This window comes from Tubulanus polymorphus, chromosome 2 (assembly GCF_964204645.1).
Source record: "Tubulanus polymorphus chromosome 2, tnTubPoly1.2, whole genome shotgun sequence".
Classification (NCBI taxonomy): Eukaryota; Metazoa; Nemertea; class Palaeonemertea; order Tubulaniformes; family Tubulanidae; genus Tubulanus; species Tubulanus polymorphus.
This window is the reverse complement of record NC_134026.1, coordinates 28,213,338-28,229,395: the sequence shown is the minus strand read 5'-3', so window position 1 is coordinate 28,229,395 and position 16,058 is coordinate 28,213,338. Positions and strand designations below refer to the sequence as shown.

General features: G+C 36.0%; 3 protein-coding genes across 5 annotated transcripts; 1 reads left to right on the top strand and 2 right to left on the bottom strand.

The window, feature by feature from the left end:
- The first annotated feature begins 802 nt into the window (after window positions 1-802).
- LOC141900264 (CUB and sushi domain-containing protein 3-like) lies at window positions 803-3,579 on the top strand. The gene is made up of 8 exons (XM_074787067.1): window positions 803-919; window positions 1,297-1,614; window positions 1,699-2,043; window positions 2,135-2,341; window positions 2,419-2,592; window positions 2,739-2,879; window positions 2,963-3,124; window positions 3,262-3,579. Exons 1-8 carry the CDS (start codon window positions 862-864, stop codon window positions 3,444-3,446), a joined length of 1,590 nt encoding a protein of 529 aa, XP_074643168.1. The 5' UTR covers window positions 803-861; the 3' UTR covers window positions 3,447-3,579.
- Window positions 3,580-5,869: 2,290 nt separating this feature from the next.
- On the bottom strand, window positions 5,870-8,438 carry LOC141899408 (uncharacterized). 3 transcript variants are annotated; one of them, XM_074785685.1, is made up of 4 exons: window positions 8,351-8,438; window positions 7,941-8,005; window positions 7,405-7,845; window positions 5,870-7,101 (listed from the first exon to the last, which is right to left on the bottom strand). In XM_074785685.1, exons 2-4 carry the CDS (start codon window positions 7,996-7,998, stop codon window positions 6,326-6,328), a joined length of 1,275 nt encoding a protein of 424 aa, XP_074641786.1. In that variant the 5' UTR covers window positions 7,999-8,005; window positions 8,351-8,438; the 3' UTR covers window positions 5,870-6,325. The 3 variants fall into 3 exon arrangements, with proteins under 3 accessions (XP_074641786.1, XP_074641785.1, XP_074641784.1); XM_074785684.1 differs by lacking the exon at window positions 8,351-8,438 and adding an exon at window positions 8,228-8,319; XM_074785683.1 differs by lacking the exon at window positions 8,351-8,438 and adding an exon at window positions 8,199-8,314.
- A 2,187-nt stretch (window positions 8,439-10,625) lies between these two features.
- On the bottom strand, window positions 10,626-11,983 carry LOC141899145 (uncharacterized). Its single transcript, XM_074785300.1, has 2 exons — window positions 11,504-11,983; window positions 10,626-11,429 (listed from the first exon to the last, which is right to left on the bottom strand). The coding sequence occupies exons 1-2, from the start codon at window positions 11,981-11,983 to the stop codon at window positions 10,626-10,628; spliced, it is 1,284 nt and encodes a 427-aa protein (XP_074641401.1).
- Window positions 11,984-16,058: the final 4,075 nt, after the last annotated feature.

Sequence of the window (16,058 nt, the reverse complement as noted above, 5' to 3'; positions counted from 1 at the left end):
GCATATACTCGTCCCTTATATTGAGAGGCGATTCTGGCATAACCGGGTATTCTTGAAGGTGATACGTGCATTTAATGATATCATTCAATCAGTTGTAATCATTTTAAAAAAGGAATTAAGCCGAAACATCGCGCTCTAGAATAGAATACAAAACAATCTTAAATGCATGGGTTGTGTGGTCGCTTTGATTTTTCCTGATGGGACGAGATAGAGATTTTGCCACTTTTTCGAGCACCACTCAAACTAATCCTGACAAAATGGCAGACAATGCGAGACATGTAGCCCGACAGATACCCCGCTGCCGAACGGTAATTTGAGATCAACGAATATTTACTCGAAACAAGGAAGCACCCAGATGAAAAAGTAACATTCTGGTGCAGTTCTTATGGCCTTTCTGCCTACAATGAACCGTTTTCTTCTATTGTTAATGAAAGAAATAGTTGCTAAAACTTTTCTGTAATAAAGACAACGGGAGCAGTTAGTCAATGAAATTCTATCTAACTGCAATAAAAATGACACAATAAAGAAACCGGCCACCCAAGAAATCGGACCTTCGTATGGTCTGTTCAAATATCTACCCGAATTCAAAATATTTGACTGTTTGTTTCTTATCGGACGTCAATCAATCACTACTATTTTAGCAATGGTTTTAAGCCAAGATCCTAGTTTTTATTCTGTTATCAGTATTTATCAGTGGCAGTCACGATGTACATAACCTAAACTATAACTGGTGGACTGATGAACAAATAAATCAAATACTATTTCAAACCTCAAGTAATCAATCTATTATCAGACAGTGTCTGGTGATATAAAAAAACGCATACATATTTTGATTTCTCATAGATTGCTCTCATCGAGAGAATGGAGAACATACTGCGGTTATTACTGGCTTTTTGGGCAACGGTTGTTTTGATCAAAGGTATGACATAAACGAATTTGTTTTTCTGACCAATTTAAATTTTGTAAATTTGAATGTGTGAATGTGTGCATGATTGATGATGTGTTTTGACCGCGTGTGAGGGATATGTGTCTCATACCCGACAAGCAACCTTGCTTTAAATGAGCACCTACTACTGATATTGGAACATCCTTTATAAATATAAAATTTGTTACAATTTCTTGTGGAAATAAACTAAACTATTAAATCTAGTCTTTTGTCTGTCCACGATTAAATTCAATCATCTATCAGTACCGTTTAAAACAAGTTAGTAAAACATTCTTATCAGATACTGCCCCTGTTGCCAGCCATATCATACTCGTACTTAGATTAAAAAGCAAATAATTATTTTCACTAAGGTGAAAGCGGTTTGATTACATCTCCTAACTTTCCCGAGCCATATGCAGCGGGTCCGATCATTGAACGGGAAATAGTGATAGATGGCGATGAAAACCGGCTACAACTCACCGTAACCAAAATGAAGCTGGCGCCAGAGGACAAAGTTTTTATATATGAAGGAACCAAGAGCGATGCCCTCCGCGAAGATTCTTTGCGCGAAGTTTATGAAGGAAGTGCGAAAGATGTTCCTCTCGTATTATTCATGGCTAGAAACAAAGCATTTATTCGTTTTGAGAGGAGGAAAGGTGGAGGTTTAGGTTGGCGTATAGAATATCAAGGTAATTTTCTCATTAATAATTGTTACATTATGGCATATTCATCGCAACTCTCACACTGAAATACTTACATATTTCTTACCATAGGATTTCCACGATGCAATGGAGAATATACCTCACCAACAGGAAATATAATAAATCCTAATTTCCCGTACAAAGACTACGCCAACCACAGACACTGCAACTGGAAAATAACTCTGGGGAAGGGACAGATAATAGAGTTTAGGATTCGGGAGTTTGTTCTCGATGCTTGCTCGAAATCTTACGCTAGATTTACCAATATACAAGGAAAAGCGAATAATGAGTTGTTGATTTGCGATACTCCTAAAATAGGGGTGACATTTAGGAGCATCAACGAACATGCTTCGATTACCTTTCAATCAGAACGCAATTTCTTTACAAGTCAAAGAGGATTCTGGATCGAATATCGAGGTACAGCAGACTTCTCTGATTTTGATTTGTTTTACCCAACTATTCATCTATTTGTTTATGATAAGCGTCGACCATTTTATTCGTCTTTCAGCTCTCGGATGTAAAGAAGAAGAAATTCCCTTGAAAAGCAGAATAATCCTGCTGAACAAATCGGCCTACTATGAATTTGGTTACGTAGCTCGTTTCCGATGCGAAAAGAACTATCAATTCCCGTATGATATCAAAGAAACGACTGCTGTATGTATGTATAATATCGAAAAAGGACCACATTGGGAAGGAAATGTACCACAATGCGAAGGTGACTATGTCAGTTAAACGAATCAGTATTGATAAATATTTCCATTAAGATGAAATCTAGCAATTACATTTTTTAAGAAATGAAATGTCCAGCACTGACTAAGATTCCTCGCGGTAACCTACGGTACTCAGGCGTCCGTATAAACAGTACGGTCATTTATTCATGTGAACGAGGTTACAAGCTAGAGGGATATAAAACACGGATTTGCTTCTCAAACGGAACATGGTCCGGCCACACTCCCAAATGCATTCGTAAGTAATACAAAATAGATATCATGATTAGAATGATTGATAACAAAGTGTTTGTAAGTTTCTAATGTTTGCTCCCAAACTCACTAGCGGCATCTATCGTTTTTACTCGGTTTTACTTTCTTTGCCCGTCTGGATTTTGCTTTTAGGTTCTGGGCCGTGCTCGTCGAACCCTTGCACTGGTCATGCAAGGTGTGAAGTCATAAAAGTAACAGATAGCAAACTTGCATTTGAATGTACATGTCCCGAACATGAAATATATCTAAAAACAATTGGCTGCTATCGCTTCGGTAATCGATACATTCATATCTTCATCTATCGCTTCCATTTCGAAAAGTATTCTAAACCTAACATTTTAGGGAAATCATTCTAGGAAATAAAACTGAGAATGGAAATTCAGAAGGTGCTCCGTGCGTTTTACCGTTTGTGTACAATGGACAATTAAGGCATGGCTGTATATTTGAAGCGGCGAGACGACCTTGGTGTTCCGTTACGCCGAATTTTGACGAAGATTATAAATGGGGATATTGCAGCGGTAAGGACAATATTACGATATCAGAAAATCTTTTTTGAATGCTTGTCAGTTTAATGAAGTTTTTGTATATCAAAACGGATCAAGAGATTATATTGACTTCATGTTCGTCTAATCAACGTCATTAATGTATTTTACAGGTCATATGAAAGTTACTGGAGGTAACGACCCGGGGGCCACGTGCGCATTCCCTTTCATTTTCGAAGGAAAGAGTTATAGTCATTGTTTACCCTCAGCAGACGAGAGGACCTGGTGCGCTACAGTTACTAATTACGATTCTGTGCCACATTGGGGTTACTGCCACGAAAGTGTTTTGAAATCCTAAAATTCTATATATATTTCGAATCATGTATAGTTTTCTTTCCTTTTTAATATTCCAGTCCTTTTCAATATATACATATTGCATCTTCTCATATATATTTTTTGAATACGCTCTAATAATTTACCTGAACCGATTCACTTCCATATCGATTGAAGATAAGCTGAATTAATAAAGAAATAATAAAATCGAATAAAGAGTTTAACTTTTTTGTGAAACTGGGCAAATGAACATTCACAAATTTTGATGAATTTCTCATGATCCTATGATTGTAAATGTAGAAATTTTTCTCCGACATTGGGACCTAATCACAACCTAAGTTTTTGAATCCGCGGAACTACGATCTCCTTTCAGTTGATCCCATGATAGGAATACAACAGTTAATGTTGTTATTGTTAGCAACGGTTTGTTTCGAGAACGGAGGATTCTGAAATAAAATGGCTTCTTCTGGCGAGAGATCTACCAAAGCAGACCAGGTAGAAAATGTTGCCCCTAGTCATGATATCGACATGAATCAGATGAAAGCTAGGATTCATGAGCAATTGAATAAGGTATGCTGGAAATTGGAACATACAATGGATATAATACAAAAAGTATATCCCGAAGCGAAGGTATCAATAATTCTCTGCAATATTCACAAAGACATCGCTAAAGTTCAGAGCATGACGGATGCATTAGTCGAGTGTTCGACCGAAACTGAAATGATTCGGTTTATCAGTAGTTTGGTCCCGGGGTTTTCGTCATTAAGCAAAAATGTTGAGGCTGCACAACAAACTGCTGGTCTTAAACCAATGTCAACTGACCACGAATCTTACCCACAAGGGACTGAATCTGTTATATGGCAAGACATAGACAAAATTATGAACAATCTTCGAATGTTGACAAATTCTATCACCGAGCTTACCGCAACGAGCAAAATGGCATTTTCAAAACTACAACTGTGCGATTTTGATCGCACCATTTCGCAGGCAGATTTTGAGCAACCCCTCAAAGTGACTGACATCGTATCGGATAATGTTCAGTTAAGTTCGACACTTTTGAACGAAGATTCGGGCGTCGCTTCAGCGCCAGAAGCAGAAGATAAATCATACGGAATAAATTTCCCCGAAAGTAAGGCATCTAATGATCCTCCCACACCGGAGTATTCTAGGAACAGCGATGACAACGACTTCTTTCTCGTATCGAAAAGATCGTTCAACGATTTCAAAGACAGAGCAATTACAGCCGTGAAACATGTAGTTAACGACACGTTTTCCAGACGGGTTGATAAAAAACGTGACGAAGGCGCCGTGGAAGATAATAATATACAGTCTTCAGATCGTCACGAACGTAAAATAACAGAGGAAAAAGAAAACATAAGTCAAAACTATGTTGTGATACAGGGAAAATGTGTGTCTGTGTGGGGATGTTTATTCATTGTTTACGCAATTTTACTAATTATGATAATCATTATTATAATAATTCATCATAGAGATATTGAAACTCATGTAAAATCGCTTTCAGAATATGTACACTTTAATGATCTATTAGGTTCATATATTAAACTCGTTTATTTCGGACGACCTCCGACTTAGACGTCATTATTGTTAAAGAAAGCAAAATAAAAGCAAATTTTCGATAAGAATTCATCTGAATTGATACGATAGATGGCGTAGAAGTGAGCAGATAATATTTTAAAATCTTCACACCAGGCAATGCCACATTCCCATATATATTTAACAACGTGACGTGGAGAAAAATGGTCATGCACACATGACTAGAAATATCAGGATAAATTTCCAAAAGTAACATTACCATAAGGCAAAAGACTTATCTTTTATACACAGAATCATTTCTTTCAGGAGAAAAATTACATTTGCTGCCATCTCCTCCGGCCAGTTTTACGGATAGCATCCAATAAGCACTTGAACAAATTTGGATTTTATATCGATATACGTGCTCGGTGTACTATTCACAGCGATCCATTGGAGTTCTCCAAAACATATGTCGGTTTTTTGGTTGATTATCAAGTCTATCATATCAATTATTCATTTGTTGTTTCTTTATTCTATTTCTTCTATTTTACCTTAAATATCATCAGAATTTGTTTAGTACTGACCGCGGAATTACAGACGATGCATTAAAAATGACGTGTACACAAAAGCAAACTGTCCATTCGAAGGTCATTCCGTCACAGGATTTATGGACGCCATGCGGCTATTACTGAGACGATTAGGGAGTCTAGATGGACCAGGTATCACAGGTCTCCAGTAATGAGAATTGTTGATCAACTTGCGTGGAAAACAATCACCAATGTTCGTAAACGAGAAGGAAAATATCCCACCGAACACGAGTACAAAAACACAAACTATCATTTTCAATGCAAATTAGGAAGTCCTGTTCTTTTATTCTTCAGTATCATTATATTGAATGGAGAAAGTATAAAATACGTGAAAAGCGTTAATATTGCTGGTCATATAAAAACTGACGAAATAGAATTAAAATTCACTATCTGAAAAAAAACAAAGCAATGCGTTAAAAACTTATCGCACATAACATGATGCGTTTATTTTCATATGTATGTTTTTGAAAAATTAATGAATAACCGTTGTACATGATAATATAACATCCTTGTTAGTCACGATTCTAAAAAATTGATATAAAACGAATCTACAGATAAAACTTTTAGAACAATGTGTGCTTTTCCAATATTTCATAACATCTGTATGTAAGAATAGCCGGGAAATATCTTAAATGTATCTTTAGATCCCATAATGAGCATTTAATATGTTCTACTCAAAATTGCTCCGTAATTATGTATTGCTCCAGATTATACGAAATAAAACTTATCTGAATGGATTATTATTCTTATGCTAGATAGAAAGTTCCCTGAGTTTTGAGTACATCTATTTTCTTTTAGCATATTCTTCGAGAACAATTTTGCGCATTTCTCTGAATTTGAAATCTGAATTCGGCAGAAACTCTTCAATGGTTTTATTGTCGCTGACATAATCAAAATACGGCCAATACGTAGTATCTCCAGAATCGTATTTGTAACATTGAATCGTAGCGCAGAAATCATCAGTTACGTTGTGAAGTTTGTGTGTTTGATACCAGTTACGATTGATCCAAGTGACATCTCCTACATGCGCATCGAATTCTTTCAGCGGTTTTTCATTCGGATCTGTCGTTTGTTTGTTGTAAATACTGATATGTATTGAACCGTGCAATACTTTGATAACCGCGTTCGCATTTCCATGGTTATGGATCGGGCTAAAATGACCGGATGGCCAAATTTCTAAGACGTAAGGTATACCGGGGGATCTACCCAAACTGTGTCCGAGGGTTACACGCAGATAGGTTTCTTTATTGTTAGGACCGAATTCCCCAGCCTTTTCTTTCAATCTGTTGTTGAGAATGCACCCTTTAGTTTCAATACTGTACCGTATTGCGTCTGACAGATGGACACTTTCGACCTCTTCCGGATAATTAAGATCACAACCATAGACATTATTAAACAGTTCCTGGCATGCCGCAGGTAGACTCGATGAGAAAACGTAGTCTCCATCGTCTAACAGAAACATATTCACCTTTGAACTGTCGAGCACTAGAGGCGAAAGGTTACAGACAAATGGATTTTTTTCAAATTCGACCGTTGGCTCAGTTTTCTGTATACCACTCGCTGCAAAATATTCACTATCAGATTATTTTAGATCCTCAATGATTCATACATATTTTTCCTAATCGGTAGAGTTTTCTCAATAACCTGTAAACGCCACACTCAGATTTGGAGAATAGATTACGATATTTAAACTCGCTATATTCAACTTCGATAGATTAGAACTGAAATTTTATCAAGGATTTAAATCATAATTCCGTCACTCCGAAACGTCTTTTCTTTTTGATTTAAATGTTTGATGAATGAATAAGATTTAATCTTATTGTAAACTAACTACATATCATCGATCGGAATTTATCACTTTACCTGATAATAAAGGTTTTTTATAGATCCTGACGAATCTCTTCTCTTCGGCATTGAAGAATGGATACAATTCTTTTCTTATTTGTTTTTCTTCATCTGGTGTTTTCGCGTCTTTCAGAAAGTCGTGTGTCATGATCGTAGTTTCTTCCATTCTGTAGCCTTTTCCATACTTTAATACGAGGTTGTCACGGTCGTAACTGTACCAGTAGGCTATTTTTCGGTTTTCTAATCCACATCCGTTTTTCTGGACCCTGGAAAGTTCTTCGTGCAATCCATTTGCATGCTTGACAAAGGCCACTTCGTTGTTGCTGTCTATTCGGAGGGAAATTCCGTTTCCAGACGTATTTTCAACAGAGATCACAAATGGTAAATCAGTTTGTTTGTTAAAGATGAAAGTTCCCTGGCCGATAACTGGAAATGGCTTCTCCCAAGCAAGTGTCAGTCCTAATTGAACGATACATAAATTCGAAATACATTTTTTTTCTTAATCAAAACGCACAAAACACCTATAGAATTGAAATCTGGAAAAATAAACTTACCTAACGGAGATGAGTTGTTCGTATCCGTTTTTAACTTAATCGCACGAGTGAGGAACATCTTGATTCTTGAAAGTGAAGATATAAAAGAAACGTTAGCAGTTGGGAAATTACTTCTATCACCGTTAATTGTCACTGATTATAGTATACGTATCTTTTTGTATTAGAAAAGCACCAACATGCGTTATATAGATATCAAATGGTTGAGGGAAATAGAACGAATTTTAACATCATATCATAATATCGTTGTAGAAAACCTACCTGGCAGTTATACTTCAAATATTATCTACCTTATTGCTCGGTGAGAAACAAGTTTTTTTTTTCTATTTGAATGTTTCGCCTAAGATGTTGATATGAGCAGCTAAAAAGTTCTTAATGTTGATCATATCTAAGTTGGTAGTTTTATAGCTTACTTGTCGACCTAGTTTTAGGTATATGCCTAATCGCGTACTATGAAAGAACATTTTCACTGGAATTTGAACGTGATCATCAGCATCTTTTAAATTCTGGTCATCATATGACTTTATGAATTGATTTGTTTCGAAACGGATAATATATATTTTTTATAAATGATATTTCCAATTACTGCTACATCAAGGAATACAAATACTGAAGTTATTTTTGTATCTTAATCGATTCTTCCTTTTAGCTTTATATACAGAGTACAAGCCATATGATCGATAATCAGTAGTGATATATTTATATAATGATTAAAATCGTAGCTATTATAAAGTAGAATCGGCATAAAAATTAATTGGTATCATAATTGCTTCATGATTTAAAATAGATGCAGGAAGGGATTATGACAATACTGCAAAGGACACATGTATGTCTGGAATTTCCACGTAGGGAAATGCAACATCGGTCACATTGACCGGTATCAAGAATAACCAATATAAAATTATTGAGTTTGTTTTGTATCGTGGCTTCACTTCGGCTACCAGGACCACCACTCTCATCTGGATAATTTGCTATTCGAAATGTGCTTCCAGTTCTTCTATTTAACACTCGGGCCATTCAACTTAGAGGACTTCTACATGAACATATACCTGAGAAAAAACTACAATAAAATTTCGGACTAATCACACTGAAAAAACGACCAAGAAAAATATAAGAATGGACAAAATTATCTTCAACCTTGTACGTAGTATAGTTATTTCCACAATCCCGATGTATCGTGTTTGGCAGCCAAGAAAATTAACCCTAATCAGTCGCTTGCCAGTTCAGACTAGTTGGAAGATTGTTTGAATGAACCGGAACCGAAATTTCCAATCATGTGCTTCGATTTAAACAAAAATTATGTAAATTCTACTACCGATCGCACAACTATATCTGTACTTCGATTTCCGATTTCAAAATCAAACCCTCTGTTTCGCTCTCGGCAGGTGTGGGGGGTTTCTCAGGGACACTGAATAAAAAACAAACAAAATCTACCAATCAAATGAATAACAAGGTCAATCCCTAATTTAAGATAAAAAACGATTCAATTGTCGTATTATTCTTTATTTCGTAAACACAACTGTATTTGTTATCATAAGGATTTGTTAAGTCATACTGATGGTATTTCCATGCGACGCATATAGATGCTTCATTAACTTTAAGTAGGTAAAAAATGACCGCTCACACGAAAGCGCACTGTCTATGATCTTAACTCCACCTGAAGGTCATTTTGTCACAGTTGTTTAGGATTTATGAGCGCTATGCGGCTATTACTTCGGCGATTAGGTAGTTTAGATGGACCAGGTATCACAGGTCTCTTGTAATGAGAGTTTTTTGGTCAGTGTTTGTGCGAAAATCCTTAAGGGCAGTGTTCTGTCGAACTACAACGACAATGCCAACAGTATATTTCATTTCGCGAATAAAAAGTGTTAGATTGTTCTGCTATTCATTTTGTTTCATTACTATTCATATATTGAAATATGAAGCCAAAATGAAGAGCGTCCTAGCTTACAGATTCGAAAAAACATTTAGACTTCGACGAAGCTCTTGGCAATTATCATCACCCTCGATCATCGTCAGATATCACACTATTCCATTCATAGGCCACAACACGCAATGCATTAAAACGACATCATAAGTATTATTCATGCTTGTCGCAACAGTAGCTTCATTTACGGTCTTCGGCATAATTTAGTGAAGTAGTTGGCGCAACGACAACAACTGCTTCAACGATATCAATTAGAGATTGACAAATTTGAGTGACTACTTTTATGGGTTCATAGGGACTACTGAAATTGACCCACATATTCAGAAATGAACATAATATGCAAACAGATGAATTATATCTATTTTGTTTGAGAATTTAATGTAGACTGGAACATTATTGTGTTTTTTTGTTTCTCTGATGATGAGGCTTAGTTAAAGCCTCGTAACTGTTTTTACAGATCTAACTGTGGGTTTTTATTTGTTAACTCTACACTGAGATTGATATCAGTTAATTGCAGTTATGTAGACTGCAGAACGTTTCTCTGTTACACAACTGTAGATTTGCAAAGGCCCGTGGAAACCGTGCGTTTCCTGTTTGTTGTTGTTTGTTTTGAAGTGTTTTACCTTTCTTTCCAGGCCTTTAGATGTCTTTAAGATATCGAATTTATCTCGATGCAATAATATTTCAAAAGGACAAGTGCCCTAGACCTGGGTTGATAGACTTATGCCCGGGGCTGAATTGAGTTAGCCACCGGGCTAAAGTTAATACCAGTCAATAAAACTGGCCCCTTGATTTGAGACTACCAATTTTCTTTTAGCATATTCTTCGAGAACAATTTTCCGCATTTCTCTAAATTTGAAATCTGAATTCGGCAGAAACTTTTCAATGGTTTTATTGTCGCTGACATAATCAAAATAAGGCCAATACGTAGTATCTCCAGAATCGTATTTGTAACATTGAATCGTAGCGCAGAAATCATCAGTTACGTTGTGAAGTTTGTGTGTTTGGTACCAGTTACGATTGATCCAAGTGACATCTCCTACATGCGCATCGAATTCTTTCAGCGGTTTTTCATTCGGATCTGTCGTTTGTTTGTTGTAAATACTGATATGTATTGAACCGTGCAATACTTTGATAACCGCGTTCGCATTTCCATGGTTATGGATCGGGCTAAAATGGCCGGATGGCCAAATTTCTAAGACGTAAGGTATACCGGGGGATCTACCTAGACTGTGTCCGAGGGTTACACGCAGATAGGTATTTTCATTCTTAGGACCGAATTCTCCAGCCTTTTCTTTCAATTTGTTGTTGAGAATGCACCCTTTAGTTTCAATACTGTACCGTATTGCGTCTGACAGATGGACACTTTCGACCTCCTCCGGGCAATTAAGATCACAACCATAGACATTATTAAACAGTTCCTGGCATGCCGCAGGTAAACTCGATGAGAAAACGTAGTCTCCATCGTCTAACAGAAACATATTCACTTTTGAAGAGTGGAGCACTAGAGGCGAGACGTTACAGACGAATGGACATTTTTCAAATTCAACAGTTGGCTCAACTTTCTGTAGACCATTCCCTGCAAGATCCACTATTTATTACAAATCGTTATTCCATAATAGGATTAGTTTATTACTACAATGATTCTATGATTCATCGCTTCACCTGATAAAAATAGTTTTTTATAGATCCTGGCAAATATCTTCTCTTCGGCATTGAAGAATGGATACAATTCTTTTCTTATTTGTTTTTCTTCATCTGGTGTTTTCGCGCCTTTCAGAAAGTCGTGTGTCATGATCGTAGTTTCTTCCATTCTGTAGCCTTTTCCATACTTTAATACGAGGTTGTCACGGTCGTAACTGTACCGGTAAGCTATTTTCCGGTTTTCGAATCCACGCCCATCTTCACGTAGCCTGGTTAGTTCCTCATGTACGCCATTCGCATGCTTGACGAATGTCACTTCGTCGTGACTATTCACACATAGCGAGATTCCGTTTCCTGAGTTATTTTCAACAGATATGACAAATGGTTTATCAGTTTGTTCATTGAAGATAACAGTGCCCTGTCCGTTTACCGGAAATGTTTTCTTCCAAAAACGTTTAGAAAATGTAGATCCCATTCCTAAACACACGATATGAACAGAAAAAATTGAAATATATCATGAATATTAGGCCTGAACGGAATCTGATTAACGGGTTCCGCGCAGGCAAGGCCTAATGAACAGCCATACTATGAATAGGTCTTACATAAACATACATAAAAAATCAATCTGTTCAGTGTGAAGCGCCTTCAGTGTCATACCTGATTAACTCTCATAAACTGTGCCTATACTGACCACAGTCAGTCCCAGCCACAGTACTTTAATGGACGACGTACATTTAAAATATCGTTATTTTTATGAATGTAGTTCGACCCTGAGCATCCGAAAACGAATTGAGAATTTCGGCCCTGGAGTTTCGTCGGAACAAAAAACAATCATTAATTCATTTGGAAATTCTAAGTTTGAAAGAAACGGCAGATAGAATTGAGTATAATCAATCATTGATGAAGATGATTTGTTGATTGTTGAAAAGAAAACTATTTAAGAATCGTTTAGTTCATATGATCGAGAACTAGGCCAAGTTGCATAGTTTTAGTTTGTTAGTGTGTTAAGGTCTAAATAATCTTGAATGAACCTACCTGTTGTATTTTACTCTTTTATTACAGCTATCACAGTTTTTTAATAGTTTCAGCGATTGTTTCCATAATTTCATAATAAATATGTATTCTACAACATATCTATTCTTGAATAACAATTCTGACACCTACCAGGACAATTCAAATCGTTATAGACCGATCTATATCACCATCGAACTTTAATCAATATCAGCCTAGGTTTTGTTTCATATAGATGATATAAGGTTATCTATTCTATAGCAACTAACAGTAAAACAAGATATAAAGAGATAAAGTCCCAATTCATTGGAGTTGTAAATATTACAGTTGTTTAGAAGGTTTCACTGTATCTGTACAAATGGAACCTTTAAGAACCTTGCATATCGTTTAATTGTTAAAATGTACACGTCAAGTCAAGTTAGAATGTTTCAAGGAAATGAAATAATTTTTTGTTCTGGTAAGGAACTACAAAGCCTTGAATGATTTTCTATTTACATTTCGCTGATGAAATAGCCGTTTACCACGGACAGCTCTTGTGTCAGACATGTAAATTTGAAATCAGCATGGTCAACAATTTAATCATTGGTAAAATAGCCACATTCAGATGTGGAAAATATTAGATAATAAGATTGAAACTTGTTTCTTCTGATTTTAGTTTTTGATGGATACATTTCCTATTGATCTTTTAAATTCGTATGTAATGGGTTTCAATCTCTTTGATCTAATCATTACATTACAACATCATTAATCGGATATAAACTAAATGGTAATCAGTGAAAACGTGACTATTCTGATATTTTTCATGGAGGAATCTGAAGCTAAAGTTTCTATGTATTCATGAAGGGTAGCAAGAAATGCTTAGTTGTTTTCCTGCCTGTACAAAATAATTAGTCAGATGTCGCCTTACACGCGCCAGTTCGAGTTTTCATCAATGCGCGAATTCACCTAATGCTATCATGATTCTGTTTACGCCAGTTTTTCAATAATTCAGTTTTCGTCAATTGCAGCTCTGCGAAAGTAATTTCCTTTATGTAATTAGTAATTACGCGCATCACGAGAAGAAATCAAGTCGATTATTTATACTGAAACTAGCTTCCCAGGGGTAACTACCAGCATTACACGCAGTATATACTCAATTCATTTAGTCTTTCCGTAGACACGAAAAAAGGAAAAAAATAAATTGTCAGTAAAATTCAGGGATGTGTAGATAAAAAAAATATCATAGTTACTCAACTACACTGGCTCCCATCTCGCAAAGAATCAAATTCAAAATTCTTATTTTAACCTTTAAGATTTACTCAATCAGGCACCATCATACCTCAGCGAACTACTAAGTATCATAACCCTGCACCTTACCAGATATTCGTCGGAAATGCGATTTTTTGAACCTTTTTATCGTATCGTTTTATGGTAAAAGATCATTTTCCGTCTCATGCCCCTCGTCTATGGAATAGTTTTCCAACATGACACTAGGGCTATACATGTATCATCATTCGAGGTTTTTAAATCATCGGTAAAAAGCATTTTCATTTAGAGGATACTATCTTAACTAATCTACTCAATTAGTCTATTGGTGTAAAGACGTTTGTTCTTATTGTAACGTGCTATTAAGAAATGAATTATAATTATCATTACAGTTAAAAAACAGAACCCAGAATATTCGGAATATTTCTTATATCACTCAAAGAATTAAGAAGAATATTGCTGGTGTATTGGTATTTTACAGAGCGACATACAATGATTTCCTATTATTGTCTATTGGAGCCGAGATGGAGATTTCATATCGTCTGGAGACAAATCCTCGACAGAATCATACTTCATTATTTGCGTTGAAGCTTCGATTTATATTTGCTCTCATCACGCCAGCGTAAATCGAATATCGGCCGACGGCTTTCTCTCTCCCTCTCGTTCAGACATTTCGCAACTAGGAATAAATCTGAATCAATTTTATGAGTCGAAGAAAATGACGAGGAATGCGAGGGAATTTGCCGCTGAATGTTGGTGATTGTATTACAGATAGCGAATGTAGTCTGTGTAACTAGCGCATTTTACTCTAATTAAATCAGAGGCTAACAGAAAGATGAGGCTGATGCAGTTCTGATCTTATCTACGCGTTCTCTTCGAGTTTATTTGATACGATTTGAAAGTTGCAATTCGCAAAAGAGAATTTAAACGGGCATGATTCATAATTTGAAAGCTCTCCTTGCTTAATGTTGAATTCTATTTTAACTTAATCAATTGATAATTCGAAGGTATCGAACGCTATTTAGTCTGGAAAAATGGAACATCCAAGCGTATTTTGCTTGATGGTTGTAACGTAATAATATATCAAGTTGGAATATTTTAAAGCGATTAAGTATATTTGTTACTAAAATCAGCAATAAGTCTATTTATACAAACCTATATACATATATACAAAGCCTTGAATAATTTGTATTCATATTCAGCAGATGAAATGGTCCTCTTCCACTAACAACCCTCGTCAGACGTGTTCGTAAATTGAAAATTCTAAGTATGATTGATGTGTATTTACGAGAGCTGAATTTGTTCCGTTAAAACGGACTATAATTGGCATCTCATCATTCAGAATATTTGATGTTCAAACAATATACGTTTATACAAGGTTTTTTTTTTACCAAAATAAATTTACCTTAGAGTAGATGGAAATTATGTGAGGTAATTGAAACCCGATCGAAAGATGGAGAGGTTGTTGGTTATTATCTTAAATGAAAAGTGAAATAAACTTTACAAATGAAAGAGAAATTAAATCATTATCGCCAATAATTGCTTTATTGATATCTTGAAATTCCTGACCACGAGGCTGCTTTTCTATCAATACATTACGGTATAAAAGCGTCGAACCATTCATCGCAAGTTCGTAAGATTCTTTGGAAAAGACTTGGTGGAAATGGAAAAGGAGAGGTTCATGATGACGAGATATAAATACACACATTCGGACAAAAAACCAATTATTTTTATCCCGAAACATGTGATAACGAGGCCGTCCTCTTTATAGCCAGCTATTAGCCGTGACGTCATTTAACCTGTAGCAAATTGTTCAAAATGCCTGGCAGCACGTCAAACCTTTTCCTGTCCATAAATGTCAAGATGGAATGAAGATTAACGTTCGGTGCGCGCCACCAAATTAGACTGGTTACGTGCCGGAACTGACAACACGAGCTGCGGCTATTTCATAAGGTGTTCCGACTGTTACAGCTAACTGTGTTCTTCCATATCAATAATTCACATATTCATCTGTGTCTGGAGACAAGAATTATTACGACTTTGTATAAATAACATCAATAACGACATTCTGGTAATATTACTAAACGGAATTGATTTATTTCATTCAATTTCTATACAGAGAGAACTACAATATCGTCTCTCACAAACCGTCTTCAAAACAGCTAATATTCCCTGATTCATTATTAATTCTAAAGACTCACTCACTACCCTTAGTAGAAACCCTTAGGGTCTAAAGCTTTTCGCCGGTTTTCGAAAAAGGTTCTTAGATGTTTTACGTTCTGTTCAGTCAGTGA

What these genes read in the sequence shown, in the direction of transcription:
- LOC141900264 (XM_074787067.1), top strand. Translation starts at nt 862, where the DNA reads ATGGAGAACATACTGCGGTTATTACTGGCTTTTTGGGCAACGGTTGTT. An exon ending in AATTGGCTGCTATCGCTTCG is followed by an intron (nt 2,880 to 2,962) that starts GTAATCGATACA and finishes AAATCATTCTAG; the next exon opens with GAAATAAAACTGAGAATGGA. An exon ending in TAAATGGGGATATTGCAGCG is followed by an intron (nt 3,125 to 3,261) that starts GTAAGGACAATA and finishes TGTATTTTACAG; the next exon opens with GTCATATGAAAGTTACTGGA.
- LOC141899408 (XM_074785685.1), bottom strand. Translation starts at nt 7,998, where the DNA reads ATGTTCCTCACTCGTGCGATTAAGTTAAAAACGGATACGAACAACTCA. An exon ending in GAACAACTCATCTCCGTTAG is followed by an intron (nt 7,846 to 7,940) that starts GTAAGTTTATTT and finishes TCGTTCAATTAG; the next exon opens with GACTGACACTTGCTTGGGAG. An exon ending in TAAAAAACCTTTATTATCAG is followed by an intron (nt 7,102 to 7,404) that starts GTAAAGTGATAA and finishes AATATTTTGCAG; the next exon opens with CGAGTGGTATACAGAAAACT.
- LOC141899145 (XM_074785300.1), bottom strand. Translation starts at nt 11,983, where the DNA reads ATGGGATCTACATTTTCTAAACGTTTTTGGAAGAAAACATTTCCGGTA. An exon ending in CGATGAATCATAGAATCATT is followed by an intron (nt 11,430 to 11,503) that starts GTAGTAATAAAC and finishes AATGGTCTACAG; the next exon opens with AAAGTTGAGCCAACTGTTGA.